At 41.7% G+C, this 26,510-nt stretch overlaps 1 protein-coding gene across 1 annotated transcript in view; it reads left to right on the forward strand.

Annotated features, from left to right (window-relative positions):
• The window catches only part of grik4 (glutamate receptor, ionotropic, kainate 4), a 552,444-nt gene extending 527,311 nt beyond the window's left edge, over positions 1-25,133 (forward strand). Inside the window, exons 15-21 of the mRNA XM_052109736.1 lie at positions 15,397-15,506; positions 17,080-17,253; positions 18,539-18,704; positions 20,198-20,423; positions 20,792-20,920; positions 21,302-21,420; positions 23,642-25,133. Coding sequence (XP_051965696.1) covers positions 15,397-15,506; positions 17,080-17,253; positions 18,539-18,704; positions 20,198-20,423; positions 20,792-20,920; positions 21,302-21,420; positions 23,642-24,025 — 1,308 coding nt within the window. The 3' untranslated portion in view covers positions 24,026-25,133. The remainder of the gene's footprint in view (positions 1-15,396; positions 15,507-17,079; positions 17,254-18,538; positions 18,705-20,197; positions 20,424-20,791; positions 20,921-21,301; positions 21,421-23,641) is intronic.
• The last annotated feature ends 1,377 nt before the right edge of the window (positions 25,134-26,510 follow it).

Genomic DNA, 26,510 nt, shown 5'->3' on the forward strand with positions numbered 1-26,510 from the left:
CTCATAGACTCTGTTCTTGAGCATAAAGTGAGGTAAAACAGTCTATAAGTAAAATTTATGAACTAATTAATACACATAACTTATACACATAACAAGATACACATAACAAGAGCAAATATCAGATGATACATGGCACAAAGCAATCCAAAGAATATATTCATCCTCTATCAGTCTTAGGCATATGGTTATTCAGTTCAAAATTATACATCTCCTCCATTGGTCTAAGGCTAGAATGGCTAAGATCAGGAGCAATCTTGATCCTACATGTGACCGATGCAAACAATTGCCAGCCACTTTATATCATATGTTCTGGTCATGTCCGAAGCTATTAAACTACTGGGGTTCAATCTTTGAGACTTTTTCTCTTTCTTTTTCTGTTTTCCTTTTTTTTTTTTGTTAAGTATAAGAGTTCTGATACATCTGTTAGATACTTACATGTTTCTTGTTTTATCAATAAAAAGAACTTGATTATAAAAAAAAGTACTGTTTTAAAAATTAAAATAGTAATAAAAATAATGTTACAGCAGGTTTATGGGGCAGGGCTTTGCACAGGTTTCATCAAACCCCCACATAAATGCTATGAGAGGCTATTTGTTATTCTTCATTATTTACAATGTTTGTTGAAGTTAAATATTTCATAATTTATGATTGCCCCTTGAAATATTTACATATTTATCACACATTTTGTTGTGATTTATTCACAATGCATGGGCTTGTAGTGGGTATATTAAGCTATGTTTGTTTAATAGGAATATCGTAAACAAGAACATGATTACATCGGGCAACTTATAACAGGAACGGTCCCCTTGGAGCAACCTGGATAAAGTGCATTGCTCAATTCAGAATATTAATAGCTCAAACAGTGTTCCTTTCAAAGATTGAACTTGCAACTATTCAGTTACCAACCAAGATTTATAATCGCTAGGATACATCATCCTTAGAGAGGTGGCTTAGAAAAAAAGTGAAAAGCTGATTGATAAAGCCACAGAAGCAGGCACACCGAGTGAGTCAGAACTGTAAGACAGAGAAACAGAGAATGGTGAAAAAAGACATAAGAGAAGTGTTAAATGGGCTTCACACAGGTAAACCGGATGAAAGAAAGACTGTTGTACAGTGAGGAGCTGTTGTGTCTCTGTCTCTATCTCTACCCAACCCCGGCTTCTCTCTATCTTAGAATAATCTCTTCTTCTCCCCTCTCTTCTCCAGACCCCACAATCATGGTGCACCGTTCAATATTTGAATGCTTGTGCGTGCACTTGTTTAGGTTTAATCCACTTGCTATTGATCCAGGAGGCTTTGATTTCTACAAGGACCCCCAAAGCTTATTTCAAACTTTAAATGAAATTCTTTGCTTGATCAATAACAACATAAATTAATGGCAAATGGAATAAAATGTGGCCACCAGCCTTGTTTTAATTACATGTTGGGGAGATCTGTGGTATCTCCATCTCAGCACATAATTGGTCACACTGGTAGATTGTATGGAGCGTGCCACTTTTGTTTGTGTATGTTATGTTTTTGCAAGTGTGCAATGAAAGCTTGATTAAATACATGACTCAGAGCCACTGGTCTTAATTTCACTGCTGCCAGAATTTGCCCTGCTAATATGTATTGTACAGCAGCCTACATGACAAAACGGCATGCAAACACAAAACAGCCTCTTGTGTGGCATGTGCAGCAAGGAAAAGAAACTAGGTGTGGTTGGGGATGAAATAGCTAATTAGTGAAATGAGTTAATTAGATTGTACAGGGAACAATGGTGAGATCATGAGCTGCCCCAATGGAGTATCAATAGAGTGTTTGGATTGTATATGTGTATTATGAGATGAAAGTTACTGTATCAGTGTGTGTGTGCCTCTTGCCTCTCAGAAAATTAAGCAGTCCGCTCACTCTGGGCACTTCTTTTTGCAGAGCAATTCCAGCTGTGACAGGACCATGTTTCCACTGAACACACATTTGTCAAGGTGTCGTCATGGTATGAAAAAGACATGAGTCCTTTGAGCTTTGAGTCCTCTCAAAACAGATCAGCTAAAAGAAGAGTGAAAAAGGGAGTGGATATGTCATAGGCAATGTAGGCAGTCACTTAGAGCAGCAGTGTTATCTAAAATGGCACAGGGTGGCAACTCCACATACTGTACAGTGCTATGCACACTTTACTTCTCTCACTAAACAGCATAAGTTGTGGCCTTGTGGTCAGTGCAAGTGCTTCGACACTGAGCAATGGTGCACACGGGAGACCCAGGTTTAACCCCAGCCTGGGTCATGTTCTCATTTCACTCCACTCTCTCTTTCCCCTTGATTTCCTGTCTCTCTATTATGTATTAGAATATGGCAATAAAGAAATGTGGCAAAAAAATATATAAAAAAATTCCTTAGCGGGTACTAGCTCTCCATTCAGCATTATCACGATGGCACGTTGCTTCCAAAAGTTCATGTACTTTGAATTTAACCCCATTCGGCTGAATTACTGAAACACTTTTGATATTCAAACTCAACTGCCAAAACAAACTCACCCCTCCCTTCAGTGCTCCTTTGAAAGCTCAGCCCCCCCAAATTCATGTATGCGAGACAGTTTTACGCACACCAGCTCCAGACACTCCCATCTCTCCTGCTACTAAATCTAGTATCACAACAACAGCATATATGCGTTCTGTGAAACATAGCTAAATTTATGTTACCCACCTTTCGAGAAGAAAAAGAGCAAATGATGCATCCGTTTTCAAGCCTTTTACTTCTCAAAGGTCTCGATGTTGCGAGAGCATCCCCATGGCTACGCTGCCGTCATGCCTCGCACTCGTAAGAGCACGGGGCACCCCAGCCGCTCCCCGACTCGGTCCTTCTACCTACGGGTATGAGGCGGTGTCGGCTAGCGCTGGGGGCGATATGGGGACCTCAGTGGGAGCCTCTTCGCCGGGTACAACCCCACGGACCTCCCACTCCCGCCACGCCCGTATGCTCCAACCGAGCGCTGGGGCGCGGTTGCCGGCTCGCTTCATAGCGGACCCGCGATCACGTTCGGAGCGCCTGACAACGATGAGATTTCTATCGTGGCATCGGAGAGCGGGTTTGTCATGTCTGACACTGAAGACTCAGCTGAGCTCCCACCCTCGGGTGCGGCGGCTCAGTCACAGGCTGACGCGGAGCTGACAGCCATGCTTGCCCGGGCAGCCGCGACTGTTGGGCTGGAGTGGAATCCTCCGCCCCCCCCGAACCCTCGCGGCTCGACGATTGGTTCCTGGGGCCGGAGTGCCACTTACGGCCACGCTCCGCCACCGTTCCTTTCTTCCCGGAGGTGCATGAGGAGCTTACGCGCTCGTGGTGCACGCCTTTTACTGCCCGCACGCGAGCGGTAAGCTCCTCCGCTCTCACTACCCTCTACGGCGGGACGGCAAGGGGCTACACGGCGATTCCCCAGGTGGACCAAGCGGTCGCGGTGCACTTATGCCCGCAAAACGCCTCCACCTAGCGGAACCGCCCGACGCTTCCGTCCAGGGCCTGTAGGCTGACGCCGCCTCTGACGGCTAAAGCCTACAGCTGCTGGACACGCCGCCTCGCCTTACATGCCATGGCACTCCTGCAGGTGCACCAAGCCAAGGCACTTAGAGAACTACACGAGGGAAGTCCTGACCCGGTCTAATGCAGGAGCTGCGCTCGTGACCGACTTCGCCCTCCGGGCAATGAAGGTCACGGCGCGGGCTCTCGGGCAGGCAATGTCCACCTTGGTGGTCCAGGAGCGCCACCTATGGCTCAACCTGGTCGAGTCGCGAGAGGCTGACAAGGTACATTTCCTTGACGGCCCCATCTCCCAGGTTGGGCTGTTTGGCGACACCGTTGGAGACTTCGCCCGGCAGTTCACAACGGTAAGGAGGCAGATGGAGGCTATACAGCACATCCTGCCCAGGCGGAGCTACAGGCCCCGCACCCCGTCTGCTCGTCGCCCAGCGCGTCCCCCTGCGGTACCAGCCCCGCCACAGCCCGCCCCTCGGGGCCGGCCCCGGCGCGGAGCTACCCGCAGGACGGCGACGCCCCCCGCCTCACGGCACCCGCGACCAGACCTCTGGAATCTCCATGTCTGGCCCTTGGATGGGACGCGGTGGACCTGTTGGCCTACCACCAGCGGTGGTAGACATGATCACTCAGGCGAGAGCCCCCTCAACGAGGCGTCTTTACGGCCTGAAGTGGCGTCTGTTTGCTCAGAGGTGTTCTTCCCGTGGAACGATGCAGTGGAAGAGGCGCGAGGAGGTTAAACCCCCCCAGGCCGTGCCTTGTTCCCTCGTGGGACCTCTCTGTGGTCCTTCGGGGCCTTCGGGGAGCTCCCTTCGAGCCCCTTGAGTCAGCAGAGCTAAAGGCGCTCTCTCTGAAGACCGCCCTCCTGACGGCGCTCACCTCCATCAAGAGGGTAGGGGACCTGCAGGCGTTCTCTGTTAGCGAACTGTGCCTAGAGTTCGGTCCGGCTTACTCTCACGTCATCCTGAGACCCCGACCGGGCTATGTGCCCAAGGTTACCACGACCCCCTTTAGGGATCAAGTGGTGAACCTGCAAGCGCTGCCCCTGGAGGAGGCAGACCCAACCTTTACGTTGCTGTGTCCAGTGCGTGCTCTTCGCATCTACTTGGACCGCACGCAGAGCTTTAGAAGCTCCGAGCAGCTCTATGTTTGCTTTGGCGGACAGCGGAAGGGAAGCGCTGTCTCCAAACAGAGGATCGCCCACTGGGTCGTCGATGCCATTACGATGGCATACCATGCCCAGCACGTGCCGCTACCCTGCTGGCCTACGAGCCCATTCTACCAGGGGCGTTGCGGCTTCATGGGCGTTGTCCCATGGCGCCTCTCTAGCAGACATATGTAGAGCTGCGGGTTGGGCAACACCTAACACCTTTGCAAGGTTCTATAACCTCAGGGTTGAGCCAGTTTCGTCCCGTGTGTTATCAGGTGACACAAACAGGTAAGTATCGCTTGTGCATAGTGCCTTTCCCCTCCCTTGAGGTGAAGACGTGCGCTCTTTTCCCCAGTTGCGTTCACAGGAAGTGTGAACCCTGGACGTTCTTCCTCCCTAGCCTAGCGGCTGTCGAGTCTTCGAGAGGCTCACTGCCACCCTGCACGGCGCCACTAGGCCCCGTACTGAGGTAAGTGCTCCACATGTGCTGGTTGCCCCCTTCGGCAACCCTGTGTGATGTATATCCCGCAAAATGGATTCCCTACCGGCAAACCGCGTCTTCCTTGGACAGAGGGCCCTCTGCCCTGGGTCGCCGTGTTTGTAGTAACCCCTCCCCACCTTTGGGTAGGGTCTACCATGGCGCCGTTCCACACGATGTGCTTCCGCTGCTAGCCGGTAAGACCGTGTGTGTATTCCACTTAAACCCCCCCCTCTCAGGGCTGGGTGTGGTCTCCGCGGTGTCCTCCTCTTTGGAGGGACACCCCCCAGCTTGGACCATTTATATTTGGCCCCCCCAGCTTGGACCATTTATATTCAGATTGCGTTTATATTACAGGGGAGAAAAATAGAGAGAAGGCCCCGGCTGGGCCAGCCAGTCCTTATACTTCTGAGCAGTTAGCTGTTCCCCCTAGGTGCAGGGGACCGCTTCATGCCTGCCAGTGTGTTGGGGGTAGTTATGCGACGGCTTGCTGCGCTGGCTACGAGGCACACGGAGGTTTGCCCGTCTCGCACCGCTCGTCTGTATAACTCGGTTCAGCTCTGTGGCGTTTTCCATGGGACCCCTAGTGTCAACTCAGCGACACAACGTCGACTGAGTGACAGACGGGGAACGTCTCGGTTACTGACGTAACCTCCGTTCCCTGATGGAGGGAACGAGACGTTGTGTTCCCGCTAGCCACAATACTGAACCATCCGCTGAAAGCGCCGGGTCTTTGGCTCGGCTCCTCAATGCGATACCTGATGTGTATTTGCAGCGTCACTCCTTTTATACCCGTATGTCCGGGGGAGTGGCATGCAAATTCCACACGCCAATTCTCATTGGCCTTTTCTCAAAATCAGAGATGGCCGTGCTCCGCAAGAGCGATCCCTAGTGTCAACTCAGTGACACAACGTCTCGTTCCCTCCATCAGGGAACGGAGGTTACGTCAGTAACCGAGATGATTGCTTTTTCACTTTAAAATGACATTTTTACTCAACTGACGGTTAGGTTTAGGGTTGAGGTTTGGGTTATGGGTAGAGTTGATAAAACATGTATTCCTGTTGACAGTATTATCTTACAACGTTTGGTGCCACTCTGTGGACATTTCACCCAGAAATTGAGCACACACATGTCCATACTTTAAACAGCACTTCCAACTTCGGCCGCTGGGAGCAGTGATTTATTTTTGGTTGGCACACACCGATTTCAGAAGAAAAACTGTCTAGCTACCATTGTCATATTTACAGTGTGATCAGTCTGCTCTATTTTACAGGCCCTTCTCTTTGAACATAAGTTGTGTTATACTTTTCCACCATCTCTCACTTCTGAATTTGTCTGTCTATACCATAGAAATAAAATAAGAGTGCTGCCCTTAAAAAAGGCTCTATATCTATTTAAAGCCAGTATTGGTAAAGTTATTCAAAATAAAATGCACCCCACCCCAAAAACATTTATCTTCTCATTAACAGTTGTGATTTTATGTTTTATTGAAAAACGATTTACAGAGATTAGTTCTCAAGACCTTTATGACTTAGTACTGACATACACACAAGATGGTATTTAATGTTATGACATGGCTCTCTGGAATACTTGATTCTGATTGGTCAGTGGTACCATCTAGCAGTCTGATATCTCTGCTTCTGAGTATGGGAGTGGGCATCTCATGCCTGATTTCACCTTGGACACTATGTGAGTCAGGAGCCCTAGTAGTGCTTTGGCGATAGAAGCTGAATCTGTCAGGATTAGCGTGTTGAGTCCACACATGTACAGACAACTATGCAGTCTTACCTTAATATAATACACTGTGTTGTGCAGATGTTATTGAGGGCCTGTTTAACTTGATACAGGAAACCCTGCTGCAAGCGCTGGAGTTTTTTTGGACAGCCTAAGCAGCAGCACTTCTCAAAGATGAATTTTTTGGAGTGTCAGTAGGAAACCTTTACCTCATACCTCCAATTCACTAAGCCAGAAACTAGAAATTGCATAACACTCCAGAGACATCTCAAAGCCTATGGGGACCTAGTAGAGTAGAGACACAACTGCCCTTGACTGCACTACTGCTGGAAGAACCTAGCAGTGCACATTTGTACTGTGATCAAGGGAAGCTTTGCTTCTGAGTGTGTATATGCGGAAAGATCCGTTAAGCTGAGTATAACATGTGTAATTCACTTCTAAAATAGAAGCGCATAGCGTAGCCTGCTCTTGTAAAATAGTTTATCTCTTTTGCTATTCTACGCTGTATTCCAGCGGGTTTCTGCATTGCACACTGTTGATTGTGCTTTTGTGTAAACCCTAAAATTGAATATTGAGAGAGGTTGTAAACAAAGGCACTTGCCTTAAGGCACTCTGCTCCAAGGCACTTGCTCCTTGGAGCAGATTGCAGAGGTACAGTACCACAGTTAATGTACCCCCCTGTGAGCTCTCTCTGCAAGTCCCTGTTGCTCTAAGTCATGATGCAATTATCTCCTCAAATCTCACACTATTGCAAGCACACACGCTCAGTCTCACACATTTAAGGTGTAGGCGTGGCCCAATTTTCCCATCTATTGATGCTGGTTTGTGCAATGGTGTTTATGCTGATACCCATCTGACAGTTCCAACAACTTATGCTAACGTTGTGTAAAGGTTATAAACCAATATTAAAACAATGTTAATGAAACATCCTTATGACATTATTAGTTTTCACTAAAAGTTCTCACAAGTTGCTTTTAGAAGAAAACATTCTTAGGAGCTTTCTGTAACTGGCATGATGTAATGAACTTAATGTTAGCTACAACATATACTATTACATTTTTAAATCAAATCAAAAGTTGTATTAGTTAACATTAGTTAATGCACTATGAACTAACATGAACTGACAATGTACAATTTAAATTTCCTTAACTTACATTACAATTAATAAAGGCTATACAAATATATTGTTCATGATACCTAATACATTAACTAATGTTAACAAATGGAACCTTTTTAATAAAGTTACCAAAATTACATTAAAATCACATGAATTGTGAGTTGCTAACATTTATGGTTTCTATTACAGCTGCTGAGATAGTAACAGTGAATTTGGCATCTTCTTCCATCTGACTTATTTTACCACACTCTATTTTTTCCCTCTTCTGATATGTCCTTAAAACGTAATGGTGGTAGTGTGTGTGTGGTGGTGGGGGTTATTTTGCTCTCGGAGCAAATGTGTAAGTGAAAATAGTATTTGCTGTGATCTATAGCACTGAGATGAGTGACTGATGAGATCCCTGATAGCACATGTACATCTCACAGGCTTCTATTAGATGTGTGTTTTTAGATCTGGAAGATGTCATTTTTACATTGTTTGCTCATCTGCAATACGTCTATAACCACTTATCGCAACCACAAGGTTAGCCCATGTGACACTACCCTCCCTAGCAACCAGGCCAATTTGGTTGCTTAGGAGACCTGGCTGGAGTCAGTCAGCACACCTTGGATTCGAACTCACAACTCCTGGGGTGGTAGTCAGCATCAGTACTCACTGAGCTTCCCAGGCCCCCTTTTATGTTCTTTTGATATTATATATCATATTTTATAATATACCTGTTATTTTTAATGTACATTATGCCATGTGTATTCCACTGTGTTATATCATCCAGGCATTATAAAAAGAGAAGCTGGCTTCAAGAGTGTAATATAGCCTACTCTGAGCAAAATACCTGTGCAAATAAATACACAACAAGCACTCTTTACTCATCTCACTTGCATAACAAACACAGATTATATACTCCTCAAAACAATCAACACCATGGAAAGAACATAATGAAACATAATGATGTTATATCAAATTAAGTACATAAATGCTTTAACAGGGTTCATTATATTAATCACTAACAGCTGAAGGTGCTGACAGGAGACTGGTACAACAACAGCACTGCAACAGCGCTGCCTTCTGCATAGGAGTGAAATCGTTTTTAGTTTACATTTTTATGGACTAAGTGTGAATAGACCTTCTGTCAGAAGTTCGTCTCAGAAAATCATCACTGATTTGGTGTGAACATGCCTTTAGCCTTAGTCACCATTCACTTTCAAGGGAAAAGATACAATGAAAGTGAATAGTGACTGAGGCTAACATTCTGCTAAACATCTTTGGTCTTTCATTTTGGAAAGAAAATCATATGGGTTTAAAACAACATAAGGATGAATATATAAAAAAAAAAAAAACTACCCCTTTTTTTTTGGGGTGAACTACCCCTTAAGAAGCCTATGCTGGTGACCAACAAACTGTTCTTTCTTACAGAATAGAGCAACCTGTCTGAGTATAAAGCATTCTGCACCTAAAGCAGACCATCAGTATCCTGTGTATCTACCACAGACAGGCCTGCTTAAATTCATAGCTATAATTACAGCCTTTAGTGTCCAGCTCAACAGCAATGACATTCAATTACACTAATATGAAGATGATTGCCGACACATTAATGATTTTTCAGCCTGGTACAGACTAGATATTGAAAATATTAATCATTTCAGCACTTTATTAAACCTCATTTTGTGGTCTTAGGTGACAAAAAATACCAAAAATGATTTGTGGTGTTGATATTTGGTTTGCTACATCATGCTAGTGTATCCATTTCGTGGACAGTATAGATTCACCATCTGCAAAACACCTGTGCCATGTAGATAGATTAGCCATGGTGCTTTCCAAGCCCGTAGGAGCCGTGGGGGACGTGGGGGACATTTCCCCCTCACTCTTTATAAAAAGTAATTCTGTCCCCCGCAATTTTATGGTACTCCATCGTCAAGCTAAATCCATACCAATTCAAAGGGTGGATTTAAATGCAGTGTGTTTCAGAATTCTCTGGGATTTGGTACTTTGGGCTGATTGAATGACCATTAATTCAATCACAGGCGAGTTTCATGAGCCGAGACAACCCCTGCAACAGAGCTCTTGTAGTAAGAGGAGCCTACAAGCTTAGCCTAAAAATAGCATTATATGGCTGTCCCATATAGGCACTGTAGTAACACGCTAGTTGACCGTTACACCCTCTTATTTACGAAAATTCCAAACTGCGTTTTTGCGCCCTTCCACAAGGCCGTTAACGAAGAGTATATGCGATGGTCACTTCGAGGAAATCATTTTACCGTTTATGATCACATGACCCTAGGTGGTGTGTCCTCAGGATATATATTTTAAAGCAAGGATGTCTATCAGACCATATTACATGTTCAAACACTCGGGCAAGCGCTATAGCCCTTTAATAACAGATACTTCTCCTATTCCGCAGTTTACATTCATCCTCATACAGAAGAAAGTAGACAGCCATAAGCAGAGAGACAATCCAAAAACAGGGTTCATTTTTTCCTGTAGGCACCAAATAACTTTCGGCAGGAAACTTTGTATTTTATATATACACTCACCTAAAGGATTATTAGGAACACCATACTAATACTGTGTTTGACCCCCTTTCGCCTTCAGAACTGCCTTAATTCTACGTGGCATTGATTCAACAAGGTGCTGAAAGCATTCTTTAGAAATGTTGGCCCATATTGATAGGATAGCATCTTGCAGTTGATGGAGATTTGTGGGATGCACATCCACAAATTCTCACTTCAAGAGCTCAGCCCTTCGGAGGGAATAGGGCATAGGGGTGCTCACTTTTGTTTGGAATTCGCCCTATGGTAGAGCCGCAGAGATTGTTATCTCAGTGAATAAAATAATATCTGCCCTGCACGTGCAGCCCATCAGAGAGCATTATCAACAATTTCATTTCAAGGAAGTTGCTTTCAACAATGCCGATTGATCTTTCCTAACTGTTACGATCCCGTGTTGTCTGCCCCGTGTTTTCTGTTTCACTCTCCACTGATCACGTTCCATGTCACGTTTTCCTTGTTGTCCGCCCCGTGTTTCACTGTCCTTGTATAAACTACATTTCCCACAATTCCCGACCTCCCTCACTGCCTGCACTCATCATTGTTCTCAACTGTGTCTTGTTTAGTCTTCATTGTGTCTGTGTATTTAACCCTGTTTGTTTCTCCATTCCAATGTCGGTCTTTGATGTATGTGGATGCCTGTTTTCCGTGCTTTCTGTCTATGTTTATCCCGCCGGTTAACCCTTTGTATGCCTTCCGTGTTTTTGTTGTACTTTTCCCATCGTGGATGTTTCCTTTGTTCGTGTTTTTTAACCCTTTGTATGCCTTCCGTGTTTTTATTTTACTTTTCCCATCGTGGATGTTTCCTTTGTTCATGTTTTTTCATGTTGCCCTTTCATTTAAATAAAGTCCCACTGCAAGTAGATCCTCGTCCCTCGTCTGCCTTCACCTACACTCCTAACACTAACTCATCTATATTCTTTGATTTTTATTTACTAGAAATGCACTGCAGAAAGAAACAAAGGACAATAGTGTCCTCCTTTAAAGCACACAATGTAAGTTCAGTTAAAGTCGGCGCCCGACTCTTTAAGTTACGCTTATTACGCCCTTTTAAACAGTCTACTCAATTATGTGTTAAATATGTAAAGCTATTTTTAACATCGGCTCCTGTTTTATAACTGCTATGTTGGTGTAGGAAAGTCAGGCGGGAGACAGGAGGAAGGTGTTTGTTCAATCTCTACAGAATGTTCACAGATGAGAAATCAAATAAAAGATGTGGTTAAGTCATATCCTTGTTTATTTAAGCAGGCTTCTAGATATGTGTAATATGTGAAGATATTTTAATATCAGCTCATGCGCTGAATTTCTTTTTTTTAACTGCAATTGTTATCTTAAGGATCTATTTCTACTTACCTAAACTTTTGTTGGTGTACTGTAACCTAATTTATCAGGTAAATGTATTCAGTTAGAATTTAATAAAACCAGTTTTAAGAAGATGTTGTCACATGAAGCACCTTTTTCTGGTCACAAAACTGTTTTCCTGTGTGGTTTATAACTGCTATGCTGGTGTAGGAAAGTCAGGCAGCTGCATCTTCATCAGTGAGACAAGAGGAAGTTGTTGTTCAATCTCTACAGAATGTTTTCTAGGAGATATGTCAAATAAAATAAAGTTGGGGTTAAGGTGTGTCCCTATCAATTCTTCTGAATTAGACTACTGTCCAATTAATTGTGCTTTGACATTTTTAGGATGTTTTTGAGGTAGAGTCAGTCAGGAGGAGAAAGAGGAAGATGAGGAAGGCAGCAAAAAGGAGAAAACCGTAACAGAGAGAAGGCCTAGATTTGGATCTACTAGTGTTGTTTAGTCAAAATTTCCCAGCAACAAAACCAAACCAGATCCCAAATTAATTGTCAGGCAAACACTATCAGACAGTACATTTCATGCACAGTGATACAGCAAATTTACAACGCTCCGTTTCAATCTAGATGTGGAAGGTGTTTTGTGTTTTTACAATGTTTTTACAAAATCTTTTAAGACACAAGTGTCTTCCCTTGCAAAAAGTACAGAACCTGCATTCATATTGAGTGCTTTCAAGAACTAGAAAAAGGCCATTGAGCGGTTCAGTTGACATGAGAAGTCAGATTGTCACAAGACAACAGTAACTACATATGTGTATGAAGATCGATCAGATAAATCTCAGCTTTGTAGTTTTCAAGCATCAAAGCAAGAGGAAGCAAGCATGTCTATTGAAAATCACTGGCGCTGTGCAGCTGTTGGCAAGGCAAGGCTTAGCATGAGGGGGCATGATAATTGTGAGGGAAATCTTCATCAGCTGCTGAAATACAAGGCAGAAGATGACCCTTGCTCAGAAAGTGGGTGACAAGTAGAAAGGATTTCTACACATCTTCTCAAATTCAGAAAGAGCTCCTGAGCTTGTTGAGAGCTATTAACAGAGATATTGCAGAAGATATAAGATGTGACACAAGATGTGTCTGGGCAAGAACAAGTAGCAGTATGTCTACAATATTTTGATAATGATTTGGTCATTCACAAAGAATTTGTTGGCCTTTATGAGGTATCTGTGAGTACAGGAGAGAATCCTACAATGGTTGTGAGTCATGTATTACTCTGTATAAATTTGCCCATAGCTGGATTAAGGCCAAGAATATGATGGTGCGGCAAACATGGCTGGCAAGTATTCTGGAGCAAAGGCCTTTTTTAAAAAGAAACAACCTCGACTACCTCCCCTGGAGCTCGTGAGTTAGAATCCCAGGGCGTGCAGAGTGACTCCAGCCAGATATCATAAGCAACCAAATTGGCCCGGTTGCTTGGGAGGGTAGAGTCACATGGGGTAAACTCCTCGTGGTTGGTTCACTCTCAGTGGGGTGCGTGGTGAGTTGTGCGTGGATGCCGCGTAAAATGTCTTTGCAGTAACGCGCTCAACAAGCCACGTGATAATATGCGGAGGCAACTGAGATTCATCCTCTGCCACCCGGATTGAGATGAGTCACAACACCACTACGAGGAATTAGAGTGTATTGTGAATTGGGCACTCCAAATGGGGGAGAAAGGGGGAATCACCCTCTTGCCACATATGTTCACTGCCCACAGTGGTGCCCACAGTGTTGATCTACTCATTCAGCAAACTTGCACTGCCTCACATGTTATTCACAGTTACTTACAGTGGGTTCATGAGTTAGGAACTTTGTTTGGGCTGTCAAGTAAACTTAAAGCTCTTTTCAAAGAAATTGCAAACTCTTGGGAAGGGCTCTTCCAATCTATTAGGCCTCTCAGTTGCTACAGGTGCTATACATGCTGTGCTGAATCAGTATTAATCTGTAATGCTTGCATTGAATGAGATGGCTGCTGGTAACTCAGATACAGGAAATAGAGCAAATGGTTGCTTGACAGATTTCAGCAGGGAAATGTGTTTATTGGTCTCTTGCTTGCTTTAGAGGCAACAGAGGAATTGGAGAATCTCAATGTGCCTCTCCATAGTCGAACACAGACAGTTGCCGGCATGCTTGCTGCTGTTTCCTGTGTGAAATTTGCTATTGCAAAGAAAAGAAATCCAGAGACGCATCTCAAATGAGTGAAACACTTGGTCTGTCTCCAATTGCATCTCGATACATCCGTAACCCCCTTAAACGTTTGACTGGTTACATAACATGTACATGCATCACCTTCTGAATACTACAGAACAGAGTATTTACAAAGTACTTGATGTGGTAGATATGCAGTTTAGAGAACGATTTGAGCAGGTAGGGTTGCACATGATAAGAAACTTATGTCCTCTTAACAGGAGTGATTGATGATGTGGTGCAACTGTACCCAGAAGTGGACAAGGCATCCCTTGGAATACAATTGGTAATGTTCAGATCGAATATAATGTCCAGTGCAGCAGTGAAGCGGCGCTCATCCGTCAGGGGATGTGTCCAGAAGTGCGTGCCATCCTTGATCAGGTGGAAACACATGGCAGATTGCTTCTTGTTGTTCCTGTGTCCTCAGCTGAGGCTAAGATATGTTTCAGTGGACTTTGGAGGCTGAAAACATGGCTTCGTTGTACCATGACACAAGCACGCCTTAATAATGTAGCTGTGTGTCATATACACAAGAAAAACTTGACAAATTGGAGAAGCAAAAGCTGTTTGTTATCTGCAAGGAATACTGCCAAAAAAAAAATATGTTTTCGTTTCAAATGTCAATAGAAGTTTTAAAAGATTTTCAATAAAAGTATTTCTTAAATTCTGTGAATGGCTGATTTATTCAACTTTGTTCAGCAAATACTGTTTTTTTACAACACTTTAAAAATGTCTGCTACACCCCTGGTGCTTTCACAGTAAGCTTCTCACTGATAAAAGACTGTTCAGTTGTTGCTGACCACTAATTTATTAAGTTATTGGATCTCCCAAGTTCGCCAAAATGGTTGGGAGACAGAAAATCAAGTACTTTGTTTGGAAGCCAATCAACCATGAACAAGAATGCCTTTAACTCCTCAAGCCTCTTTAAAGGGATAGTTCACCCAAAAATGTTTATTCTGTCACCATTTACCCTCATGTTGTTCCAAACTTGTATGATTTTCTTTCAAAACCCATATGTCCTTGATTCAACATAAAATACGTTTTACGCAGTGTATTAGTCTCAGTCACCAATCAATTTCTTTGCATCTTTTTTTATACAGTATATATAATAAAAGTGGATTGTCACTGAGGCTAACATCTCATATTTTATTTCATGGAATAAAGGAAGTTACATAGGTTTGGAACAACATAAGGGTGAGTAAAGGTTGACTGAAGTTTTATTTTGGATGAACTATCCCTTTAACTTTAAATCTCAAGACTTTATGTACTGAAATTAAGCTACATATGCCTATAGGAACTTGTGATGCCTGTTGCAATGCCTTGACATTGTCTATGTCTGTTTGTACAGGGAAGAAGACCAGGGTATTTTTCCTTTTTGGATCCTTTCTCTCCAGGGGTTTGGCTTTTCATGTTGCTGGCATACCTTGCAGTCAGCTGTGTGCTCTTTTTGGTGGCAAGGTAAATACTAAGCTCCACACTGACATCTGCAGGAACTTCTTAGAAGTAACTCCTACCGTAACACTACTTATCAACACTATTAATCCTTGTTCCTACATTGACAAAAAGATCACTTTAGACCAGAATGAGATGCCAAGCTGGTCCTGGCTGAGTTATGCAAGTTATTACTGGTTTAGTTTGTGGACTGGTTCCTCCATGACAATATACTGTGGGTATATTTTGCTGGTTAAACTGGTCGATTAGCATCTGGTAATCTGGAAGGGACAACAGCACACAACACATGATGACTATGCATACTGGTGTTTTCAGCTGGGTAACCCTAAACCCTGCAGTAAAATTATATATTATTTGTAGGAGATGTTTAACAAAGGAAGTTAAACCAGCAACTTGTCTGACTTGTGTATATCATGTTAAGCAAGTTAAATGTTGGACATGTTCCTGGATCAACACCCTTTGTTGGTTCTGGAACAACATTCAAATTAAGTAATATTTGCACTATTATTTTAAAGTTAGTTTTAGGCCTGTTGGTTAATAAGAATATTGTTATTCCTAGATCAACATCCTGTGTTGGTCCTCGAGCAAAATTCTTATCAAATAATTATTTGCATATACTGTATACATTCAGCAGATGCTTTTATCCAAAGCAACTTACAGTGAATTTATATTTTATCAGATTTGTTGTTCGCTGGGATCTGAATCCATGGCATTTGGCTTTGCAAGCACCATGATCTACCAAATGAGCTACATAAATAATATAAGCCAAATTCTATTCATAACCATAAACAGTGTTCCCACTGTCATGGCAAACCTGGAAATACCCATGAATTTTAAAACTGTGGTTTCAAAGCCTGGATAATTTTTTTAAATTCATAAAACCTTTGAAATATCATGGAAAAGTTGTGGAAATTCCTATAGTGAATATAATTTTTCTCATGCTATGCTATGCTCTAAAATATTTCATCAGCAAAGACATTTTTTTTGTGCAAGATCTAAAATATTTTGTAAAAATTGGAAACTAGAAAAGTCATAGAATTTCATCATTTAATTTATTCCAACTTTTGTAACAGTTTTGTGTTTGTACTCAATATATATTTATTTATTTTGTATTCTTTCACTCTAGCATGCTGAGTTTCCCCATATTCAACAGGACAACAGGGGCGTTTTATGATTTTTGACACTGACCATTACCCATCATGACATTTGAAACAAATTCATCACCTCAGCCTTTGTGTTTGTGTTTCTTGTTTGTTCACTCCTCTATAAAGTGCATAATTTTACATTTTATGTTATTGAAATATGGCTTCTGTTGAGTTTTCTATTTTGCTTGTGTTCAGCTTTTCAAAAGAGTCATAATATGTGGTTGTCACACATCATGAAGAGTAACACAACAGCATCCTGCATTCTGCAGTGCATTTTTATTCCTGTCCTGTCCATCACGGCTAAAGCTTGCATAGCCCCTCCAGGAACCAAAAACCATGGCCTACAGGGACCACTGGTGACTTCATGCTTTCCCAACTGTTAAAATTGTTCCTGGCTCATTTATGTTTACATCTTTTTGTCTCGTGACACACAGGCTAACGCCATACGAGTGGTACAATCCTCACCCCTGCCTGAAGAGGCGCTGTAACCTGCTCATCAACCAGTATTCTCTGGGCAACAGTTTCTGGTTTCCCGTGGGTGGGTTCATGCAGCAAGGGTCCACCATTGCCCCCAGAGCCCTGTCCACACGCTGCGTCAGTGGTGTATGGTAAGAGTGCACACTACACCAGTGATCCTTAACTGGTTACTTCTAGTCTATTCTGTTAGAATGCACTAAATGCAAATAATAAAATGCAACTATATAATCATGCATAATTTGGATAGCAAAATAAATAGGATTATCAACTTTTAAAAAGGAGAAAATTATTTTGCTATTGACATTAAACGTGTATCCCATCATACTACTGTATTCTGCCACAAAATCTTCATCTGTCACATGGTAGTAGCTAGCTAAATAACATATGCCAACAAAAATTAGTTGTGTGACATCTGCATCTTGGAAAACCATGATCAAACTATGCAAGGTACAAGACAATACAACCCCGACCACATTATGTTTGGGTTCACCTGCAGCAAGAATAAACATGTTTGTGATGACCACACTGTGGTTTGTGTGGTGAGTTATTACTGAATTACTGCTTGCTAGCCTGAGTCAAATAAGCCCACCCTCATGTCTCTATGACATTCTGATCTGGAGATATGATCACTCTGATTACTTTTCAATGTTAAGTCTATGGGATTTTTCACAAATGTTTTGCCCATCGGGTGAACATTGTACATCCAAATGCTTATAAGTCATAGCAACCATCTCCTCCATAAGCTGCACAATCTGGGCCATCATTCAAGTCTGTAGCACAAATGGTGCGGTAGAAGTTAGATGTCGAAATTTGTACGGAAGAAGAATTGGGTTAGGGATTTTGGAATGTCCCTAAACGAAGGTCAGAGTAGTAGGAATAGTCACGCCTTGCTAAAGCAAGCACCACTTATAATAATGTTCTAAATAAAGTACTTTGTTTACTTTCATAAAATAATTACTTTAAAAACATCACTTAATGTAAAATCTGGTTCCTTAAACAAAACTAATTTAGAGCCACTGCACTGAACAGTACACACACACACACACGCAGTGTTTTCCCTCCTTTTGAATCTCCCCACATATCTCAAATATAGCCCTCCTCTACCCTGATCTCGTTGCCTACTGCTGGATATAGTAGATAAAAGTGATACAGCGCTTCTCTCATTTGGCCCCTCTTTTTCTGCTGCATTATTGTACTGTCATTTATCGAGGCCTTGTCAACTGCAGCACACCAAGGTCAGTAGAGACTAAAGGAAAGCTATTTTTGAGTATTCAGAACAGGCATGCAGTATTCGGAAGAGTCTTTAAATTTCTCATTCAAATGCGAAGATCACTGTAGCTCCCAGCTCTTTTGATGTTGGGTCAGGTTTGCTTCTCTGTTTTGTTCCTCACATCTAAAGCTGTTTTGTCATTCCAGGTGGGCCTTCACCTTGATCATCATCTCTTCCTACACAGCCAACTTGGCAGCCTTTCTCACTGTGCAGAGAATGGAGGTGCCCATTGAGTCAGTAGACGATCTGGCTGACCAGACGGCCATTGAATATGGCACTATGCATGGTGGCTCCACCATGACCTTCTTCCAGGTGAGATCTCCAAGGACAGAAAGAAAGAAAACTTAAAACCCCTGCCCTCAAATCAATGCCCTGTCACAGGTTTATTGACCATGTCACCAGTGCTCTTCCTTGCTTTGGGATTTATCTGTTTGCTGTCTTATTATCAATGCTCTTCGATGTCTTTCCCTCTCCAGAGGGCAGCACAGACTAATTAAAACTCCTTGATGTGCCGGTTGGGCCATTTCTTGACCCACCCCTCAACGAGCATAGACTGTTTCACATATGCAGGGCAGCACGGCATCACATCAACATGTCAAACTGTCAGCTTATCAACTGCCAAATCCTTGGTTAATACAATCAGTCTTGCCTCAAAGCTCCAGTGATTGGCTGTCATGATTCTAGATGAAGGTTGAGGAGCAAGTAGCAATGGTAGCCTGTTCTTGGCATACTATATAAAGATGATAATATCTTCTGATCTCAAAGATCTAGTCAGGACTGCTAGACGGCTGGTCTAGACAACTGTCTGGACTCTAAACGAAGTTTAAGGAGCATTTAGCAATGGTAGCCAGTTTGGTTTCACAGTATACAAAGAAGTAACTAATGCAAATGTAAGCACTTGAGCCCAGTTGAACATTTAACATGCATTCTTCTGTTACTGTGACAGTAACAAACCCCCAAAGTGCTCAATGGGTTGATAGAGTTACCTTAAAACCTTACTTCAGATGTTTGTTTCTCCACCTTTACAGTATTTCACTTGAAAGAGAAAACTCACCGTAGAATTAGAGAGTTCACACTCATGTCCGCTATAGCACCCCTTGTGGCAACACTGAAAACGCAACACATACTTGCGCTGTTATGAATTGCGATTTAGACACATTTGGGAATGCAATGGAGTACAAAAATCAAGCTTGCGTAGGTGGAAGTGTCTGCATTCATGTACTTGCATAGAGTATGTTTTGGGCAAGTGGACTGTTTGGTTTCACAGCATATAAGGCCTGAAACATACTTAACACAAGTAGGAAACACAATATCAAATGCAAGTGCTTGGTCAATGCATTGCCAGTGTTTAGCCAACACGTAGCTCAGTTTAATATATTTAACATGCATTCTTGCATTACTGTGGTGGTAACAAACCTTAGTACTCAAGAGGGGTATAGAGTTACATTCAAAACCTTTCTTCAGACTTTTGTTGCTCCGCCATTACAGTAGTTGACTTGAAAGTGAAAATTCACTGTAGATGGCAACAGTTCACACTAATGTCCACTATAGCGTCCCTTGTTGCAACACTGAGAATGACACATTTCAGAATGCAGTGATGCATGAAATCAAGCTTGCTTAGCTAGAAGTGACTATGATCACGGTCTTGCGTAGATTATGTTACAGACTTAAAGATACTAACATCTGTTCTCAAATCTCTTGGCTGTCAGGAATCTAGACAAAGGTTGTGGAGCGAATAGAAATGGAGGCCTGTTTGGTTTCGATTCCCATAAAGGTCTAACTAGTATTTTCTCTCCTGTGGTCAGAACTCTCGTTACCAGACGTACCAGCGCATGTGGAACTTCATGTACTCCAAACAGCCCAGTGTATTTGTGAAAAGCACAGAGGAGGGCATCGCACGAGTCCTCAACACCAATTACGCCTATCTGCTGGAGAGCACCATGAATGAGTATTACCGCCAGCGCAACTGCAACCTCACCCAGATCGGAGGCCTGCTGGACACCAAGGGCTATGGCATTGGCATGCATTTGGGTGAGCGCAAGAACTCTTAAGAGTTGCTAAAGAAAAAACACTGATTAGAGGCTTGTTTTTGTGGAGTTTGTTCTTTTTATTGCAAGTCTTATTACATGAATATATTTTTGTAAGAAATTTACAAATTAATCTTAAATTGCTTAAGTTAAATGAATCCACTGACTGAATGTAACTTGCACTGAAATTGATTTTACCAAGCCATGTTGGAGCTTCCAACAACAGAGGTTTTAATCAACATGATTAATGGAATGATTTAGTTTACAATAAGCAAAATGAGCACAGTAAGAATGGGGGGGCATAGCACAGTGGAAAGATAGATTCAGTCCTGGTTTTTGACCGTTCTAAGATGAATATTTGTGACTGTTCAGGCTCAGTCTACAGAGATGAGTTCGACCTGGCCATTCTCAAACTACAGGAGGAAAACCGACTGGAGATCCTGAAGAGGAAATGGTGGGATGGTGGCAAGTGTCCAAAAGAGGAGGATCATCGTGCGAAAGGTGAAAGACATTGCCCACCTGTCATTTGCCATCTATTACATACAGTTGCCACAAAACATTTTGTGGACACATTGGGGCATTTAACTTACAAATGTATAAATGTCATTACACTAGATGCAAAATATCTTAACTTAGTGGACTTTGTGGCATCTGCAAACAAATGACGCTAGTTCTTTTCTCAGAACTTACTTCAATTTTTTGAGCCATTTTCCAATTACTTTTAACCAAGGTGATTTTTAGTCGATGTATGAAACAAATTCCCTTAAAGTTCACAAAGGTATCCTAGCAGAGTAATCAAAGGTTTAAAGGAAGTGTCCATACACTTTTTAGGGCCACTGTATAATTTTGTCAGTGAATATCAAAGCATGTGTGTTTCTCCAGGTCTAGGCATGGAGAACATTGGCGGGATCTTCGTGGTGCTGGTGTGTGGTTTGCTGGTGGCCATCTTCATGGCGGTGCTGGAGTTTATGTGGATGCTGCGTCACAATCCAGAAACAGAGGTGAGAGAGGGCTATTTTACCTGCCTCTGCTATCTGTCCTTCTCCCCGCCCTCACGCCTCCCTCCCTGAACCCCCTACACTCCATCCTGCAACTCACAACCAGCACAACAAAGAGAATATCTCAAACTGATCTACACAGGCTTTCACTGTCAAAACCAATATCCAGTAAAGGTGCAAGACACATTTTTAAAGTTTGAATGGAATATAACTCATGTTTTGTGTTTTATTTTCCTCCTTGAAACAAAATGATGACTGTGTGTGTCAGACTGAATTGTTCCCAATAAACACTGTTATTTTTAGTAAATAAATATTTTGACGTTTCAGTAGAAGCCAAAACATGACTTATTTTTTGAAGGGTGCAAATGCGTGATCAGTGTTGGTACATGTCTTTATGATTTAGTTTAAGTGTGTAAATATAATATTCCCTGAGGTATGATTTTGTGTGTCTATAAAGCAAACAAAATGGTCATTTGAAAAAGCGAGGAGAAGTGCGTGTGAGTGTGTGTGTGTGTGTGTGTGTGTGTGTGTGTGTGTGTGTGTGTGTGTGTGTGTGTGTGTGTGTGTGTGTGTGTGTGTGTGTGCGCGCATGCATGTGTGTGCATTTCTGTGTGTTTATATGTGTATTTATTTGTAATTGTATTGGCTCAACATCAGGTGAATGTGAGTGGTTGGGCCAGTGCAGGTTAAAAGATCTTTTGATTAATAAATACTTCAAGTCACAAAACTTCAATCAACCCCATGGGAAAATGTTAAAATTTTGTATATTATCGTTAGGAAATATGTGTCCATGTATGTATATGAGTGTATATGTATGAAGCATTTGTGTGTACATGGTGCATGTACATGTGCTCCAATAACAAGATAGCCCCACCAACCAAAGGCCTACTACACACTACATTTCCTAGAAACTATCATTCTTTGTAGGTGGTGCATTTTCGACCCCATGGCTTGCTGCAGGATATGAAGATCCAGCATAAAAAAATTATCGATTTTCCTTGTTTAATTTCCTTAAAATGTAGTCACATCAGGAAATTGATCTCATAGTTGGTTGGATTCATTTGTTTAAACTGTCATTGGTGCATACTAATAGGGTGAAAAGAGATACTTGGAATAGGTATGAAACATTCTACTGTTGGGGAAAATAAACGATTAAAGACAAAACAGGATTCATTTATTAGATAATTACTGAATGAATCCTAATCAAGAGATTGGATTTTGTGTTTTAAAAATGTCATTTAAAATGTTGATAATAGTCCAGCTTTTTATGATGCAATTCCATTACATTATGTGACATATAGCACCCGAGGACATGGGAAAAACACACATTGCCTCTAAAATATTTATTTTAAAATATTTTGTATAATTTTGTGTAAATGTACCTCTAAACTTAAATCTAGGGCTGTCAATCAATTAACATTTTTAATAATATTAGTTGACATTAATTAATGACATGTCAATCAATTAACTGAGTTAACCACATAATCAATATTTGTAAAAATATAGTAATAAGATTATCCCCAAATAAAAGTAATTCAATATATAATTGTCAAAATAATTATAAAGAAAACACATCATAATTTAGATCATTCAAATTTGTTGTGGCAGACAAGTAAAACAATGATGTGGAGTGTCTTTAGAAGTAAATATATTGTTTGTTTTATTTCCATATTGAACAAGACGTTCCTCAATCACTAATGCACTTTTTCCATAGATCTATGCACACATGCATCAGACAGATGTTTTAGGTAATGAATCACACTGAATTAACAAGTTAAATTGAAAGTCTTAAATCATAATCCAAATTCTGTCCATGTTTTAAATGAGAAGACAAATCATGGACAGAAAAGGCACCTCATACAGAGAATGACTCAAACACAATAGATCCTACATACCCTCCACTCACTTGTTAAAAATTTGATTTATCTGTTTTTCTTAATGCATATCTAAAAAAAAATCACCTAAAAGTTCATTTGTTCAGATTGCTCATATACTTAGCATGCCAAGTGCACCCTCAGGATGTTTCTTGTGTGTTTTGTTAGTTTTCTCTGTGGTATATCATTCAGGTAAACAGCCACCGTGCCATGTATAGACCAGTGTTATTTTGATAACAGTTCTGGCTGTGCTTCCTGCCTCCCCCTGTGTGCATAGTGTCAGTGAGACCCCCCGGCCTCTCTTTTTCTCTCTTTCTGCCCCTCTCTTTCTCCCTGTCTATGCCTCACAGCTGTCCATGTGCGAGGAGATGCTACGAGAGCTGCAGGGCATCGTGCTGTGTCAGGACAGCCTGCAGTTACGACGCAGGCGCGGAGCCAGCGTGCTGAGACTGCAGCCTATGCCCCTGGATGAGCGGCGGGCACGGGCGGCTGCGGCGAGCCTCAGTAATGGCAAGCTGTGCACGGGCACTGGGCTGCCTGAACCTCTCTCCCACAGACTGGCGCAGGAGGCCGCCTTGGTAGCGAGGGGGTGCAGTCACATTCGCATCTGCCCGGAGTGCCGGCGCTTTCAGGGCATTCGAGTATGCCCAGCCAGTCCCCCGGGACCCTCTCGCACCAACAGCGAGGAGAGTATAGAGTGGGAAAAGGGCACCAACAATAGTGACCATAAATAACCTCTTTATGCCTAGTTCCTATTGGGTAGGCATTAAATGCAGGCTTTGGTGGGCCTGGGACGTTCAGATGATGGTTACGGCAATGATTGCTTCAGAAATCGGACTCTGGATTGACAAATACAATGTTCCCTTCTGATAAAGAGCTTTCTGAGACACTGAACTCCCATGCATGGAGATGTCTGTGCTGCTCAACTCAACCCTGGAGCTGCGTCTGGTCTCTGTACTCACTGTCCTTACTGCCCTCTGCCATGAACTCCTTTTAGGACACCCAGCAGAGGGGCTTTGTACTATGCAGTATATTTGTCTTTCTGTGCTGTTAATTTCTTTTTAAATTATTCCTCTTTTGTTGTAATTTTCCCACGACATAGACAGAGTATGCTACACAGAGAGCGGACAGCTACAGAGCGCTAGAAACAAAGACTCCATCCACTATTGCTCAAAAAGAACATTTTTACAGTGCCAAAATACTTTGTATTAATTCTGTGCTGTTGCCGTCCCATTGCCCTGAGGGGTTAAATATTACGAGAACATAACACAAAAACATCTATGATCTGTTTTTGATAATAGTGATATTCTATTAAAAAGGTTTTTGAGATGTTTCTGAATGTTTGATGTGCATGTAAGAGGGTTTTAGATGCTATTGAATGGGGAACACGAGAATTGTTATTTTAGTTATTGTTATAGACTCATAATACTATTTTAGTTTTTTCTACACTTTGCTTTTCATTCCTTTGATTTAGATTCAGACTGTTTCACTCTTGGATATGAAAATTGCACAAAGTTGAGTAATAGTCGAAGATTAAACTCTCGGCTAAGAAATTTGCATTATAAAATTAACTATGATTCATCCCTATTTTGACATTTCCAATGGCCCGTCTTCTTCAGAACACGAGCCGAACAAAAAAGGGGCAAAAAAAGTTTGTTCACTGCATATCACTGAAAAACATGTCAGCATATCAGGTCCATCAAAGTCCAAAGAGAACCTGAGCGAGATCTGAAATCAGATCATCAGATGATTTCAGTTAAGTTGAGGTCTTACATTCATCTGTACCACTCAATGCATGATGAAATCAACTCAATACCACCAGGCTCACTCCATCTAGACATATATGAATTAAAAGACAGAGGAGAAGTAGTATATATTCAGGGATTTCTTTTTAAATTATATATATATAAAAGATAGTTTACAACCAGAAATTTTATTTATTTAGGAAATGCCTTCGATTCATTCTTTGTTTTACAAAGAAAGACAACTAGTGAGAATCCTTTTAAAGGTACAAAATGGATGATTCAATGAAACCATCATGGTTATATATCAATATTCCACAGCTGATGCTGAATTTGGATACCAAAATGAAATAATTTTATTAGGCATGATGTTATACTCAACTTGTAGTGCCAAATTGTAATAAATTGCCTTTACATTTTGGAGAACCATTAGTGGTTACCACCCATGTTGATTTATTTCGATTTTGATTTTTTTTGCATTTCTAATGAACAAAGTCCAATTTTACATAATATTTCAATACTGTGTTAGTGCCTGATGAAAATAAATGGCATTGTGTTGCATAAGTTTTGTCTGTTCGATAGTTTGGATGTCAGTGCACTGTAAATTTCTAGGTGCACAAATACAGATTCCTTCACAGGGCATCGTTGTGTGTGTGTGTGTGTGTGTGTGTGTGTGTGTGTGTGTGTGTGTGTGTGTGTGTGTGTGTGTGTGTGTGTGTGTGTGTGTTTTAGGCGTCTGATGAACAATTGCAAAGCTGGGCGTGCAGGTGGGTTTTTAGCAGATGCACAGACCTGCAAATTTGCACAGACAGCTCTATGGGGGCAACCTCAACTCTTCAAACACTAAAGATGTAATCAGGCATCTTTAGAGACACCGAGACATCTTCAAAAAGTTTAAAGAGAGTCAACAAACAATCAAACCCATTTGCGAGACAGTTACTGTTTCAAATTAAAACTGACTGATTTTGCAGAAATGGATTAGGCAATTTAAATTAGATTAGGAATTATCTTGTGGGCAAAGGCGAAGTAATATTGCCAAACTTACATATAAATTTAAAAATTTTCATGTAGCAGAAATTCAAATCTGTCACTAGGATAGCATGCTTCAAATTACATGAATATGGTGCTATTATATGTCTTTTTCTTAAAGGACTAGTTCACCTGAAAATGTAAATTCAGTCATTATTTACTCGCAAGTCCTATTCATAACAGAATATCCAGATTTTCAGTGACAATTGAATTGTATTCTTTTCCGTACAAAGAACTGTGATATGGCTTTAGAACACTCACAAATATCACTTTCACTATCATTGGGTTTACTGAATCTTCACTTGTTCATATTACTAAAAAATATGTAAATTCTAGGGCTCAAATATGAAGATGTCCAGTCTCTATGATAGTTTCATAATAATGAGTGTGAATTGTTCAGAGACCAAAATGTCATGGCTGGAGACATGTGAGATGAGCAAAGCTCACA

Source organism: Xyrauchen texanus, chromosome 38, assembly GCF_025860055.1.
Source record: "Xyrauchen texanus isolate HMW12.3.18 chromosome 38, RBS_HiC_50CHRs, whole genome shotgun sequence".
NCBI classification, from domain to species: Eukaryota; Metazoa; Chordata; class Actinopteri; order Cypriniformes; family Catostomidae; genus Xyrauchen; species Xyrauchen texanus.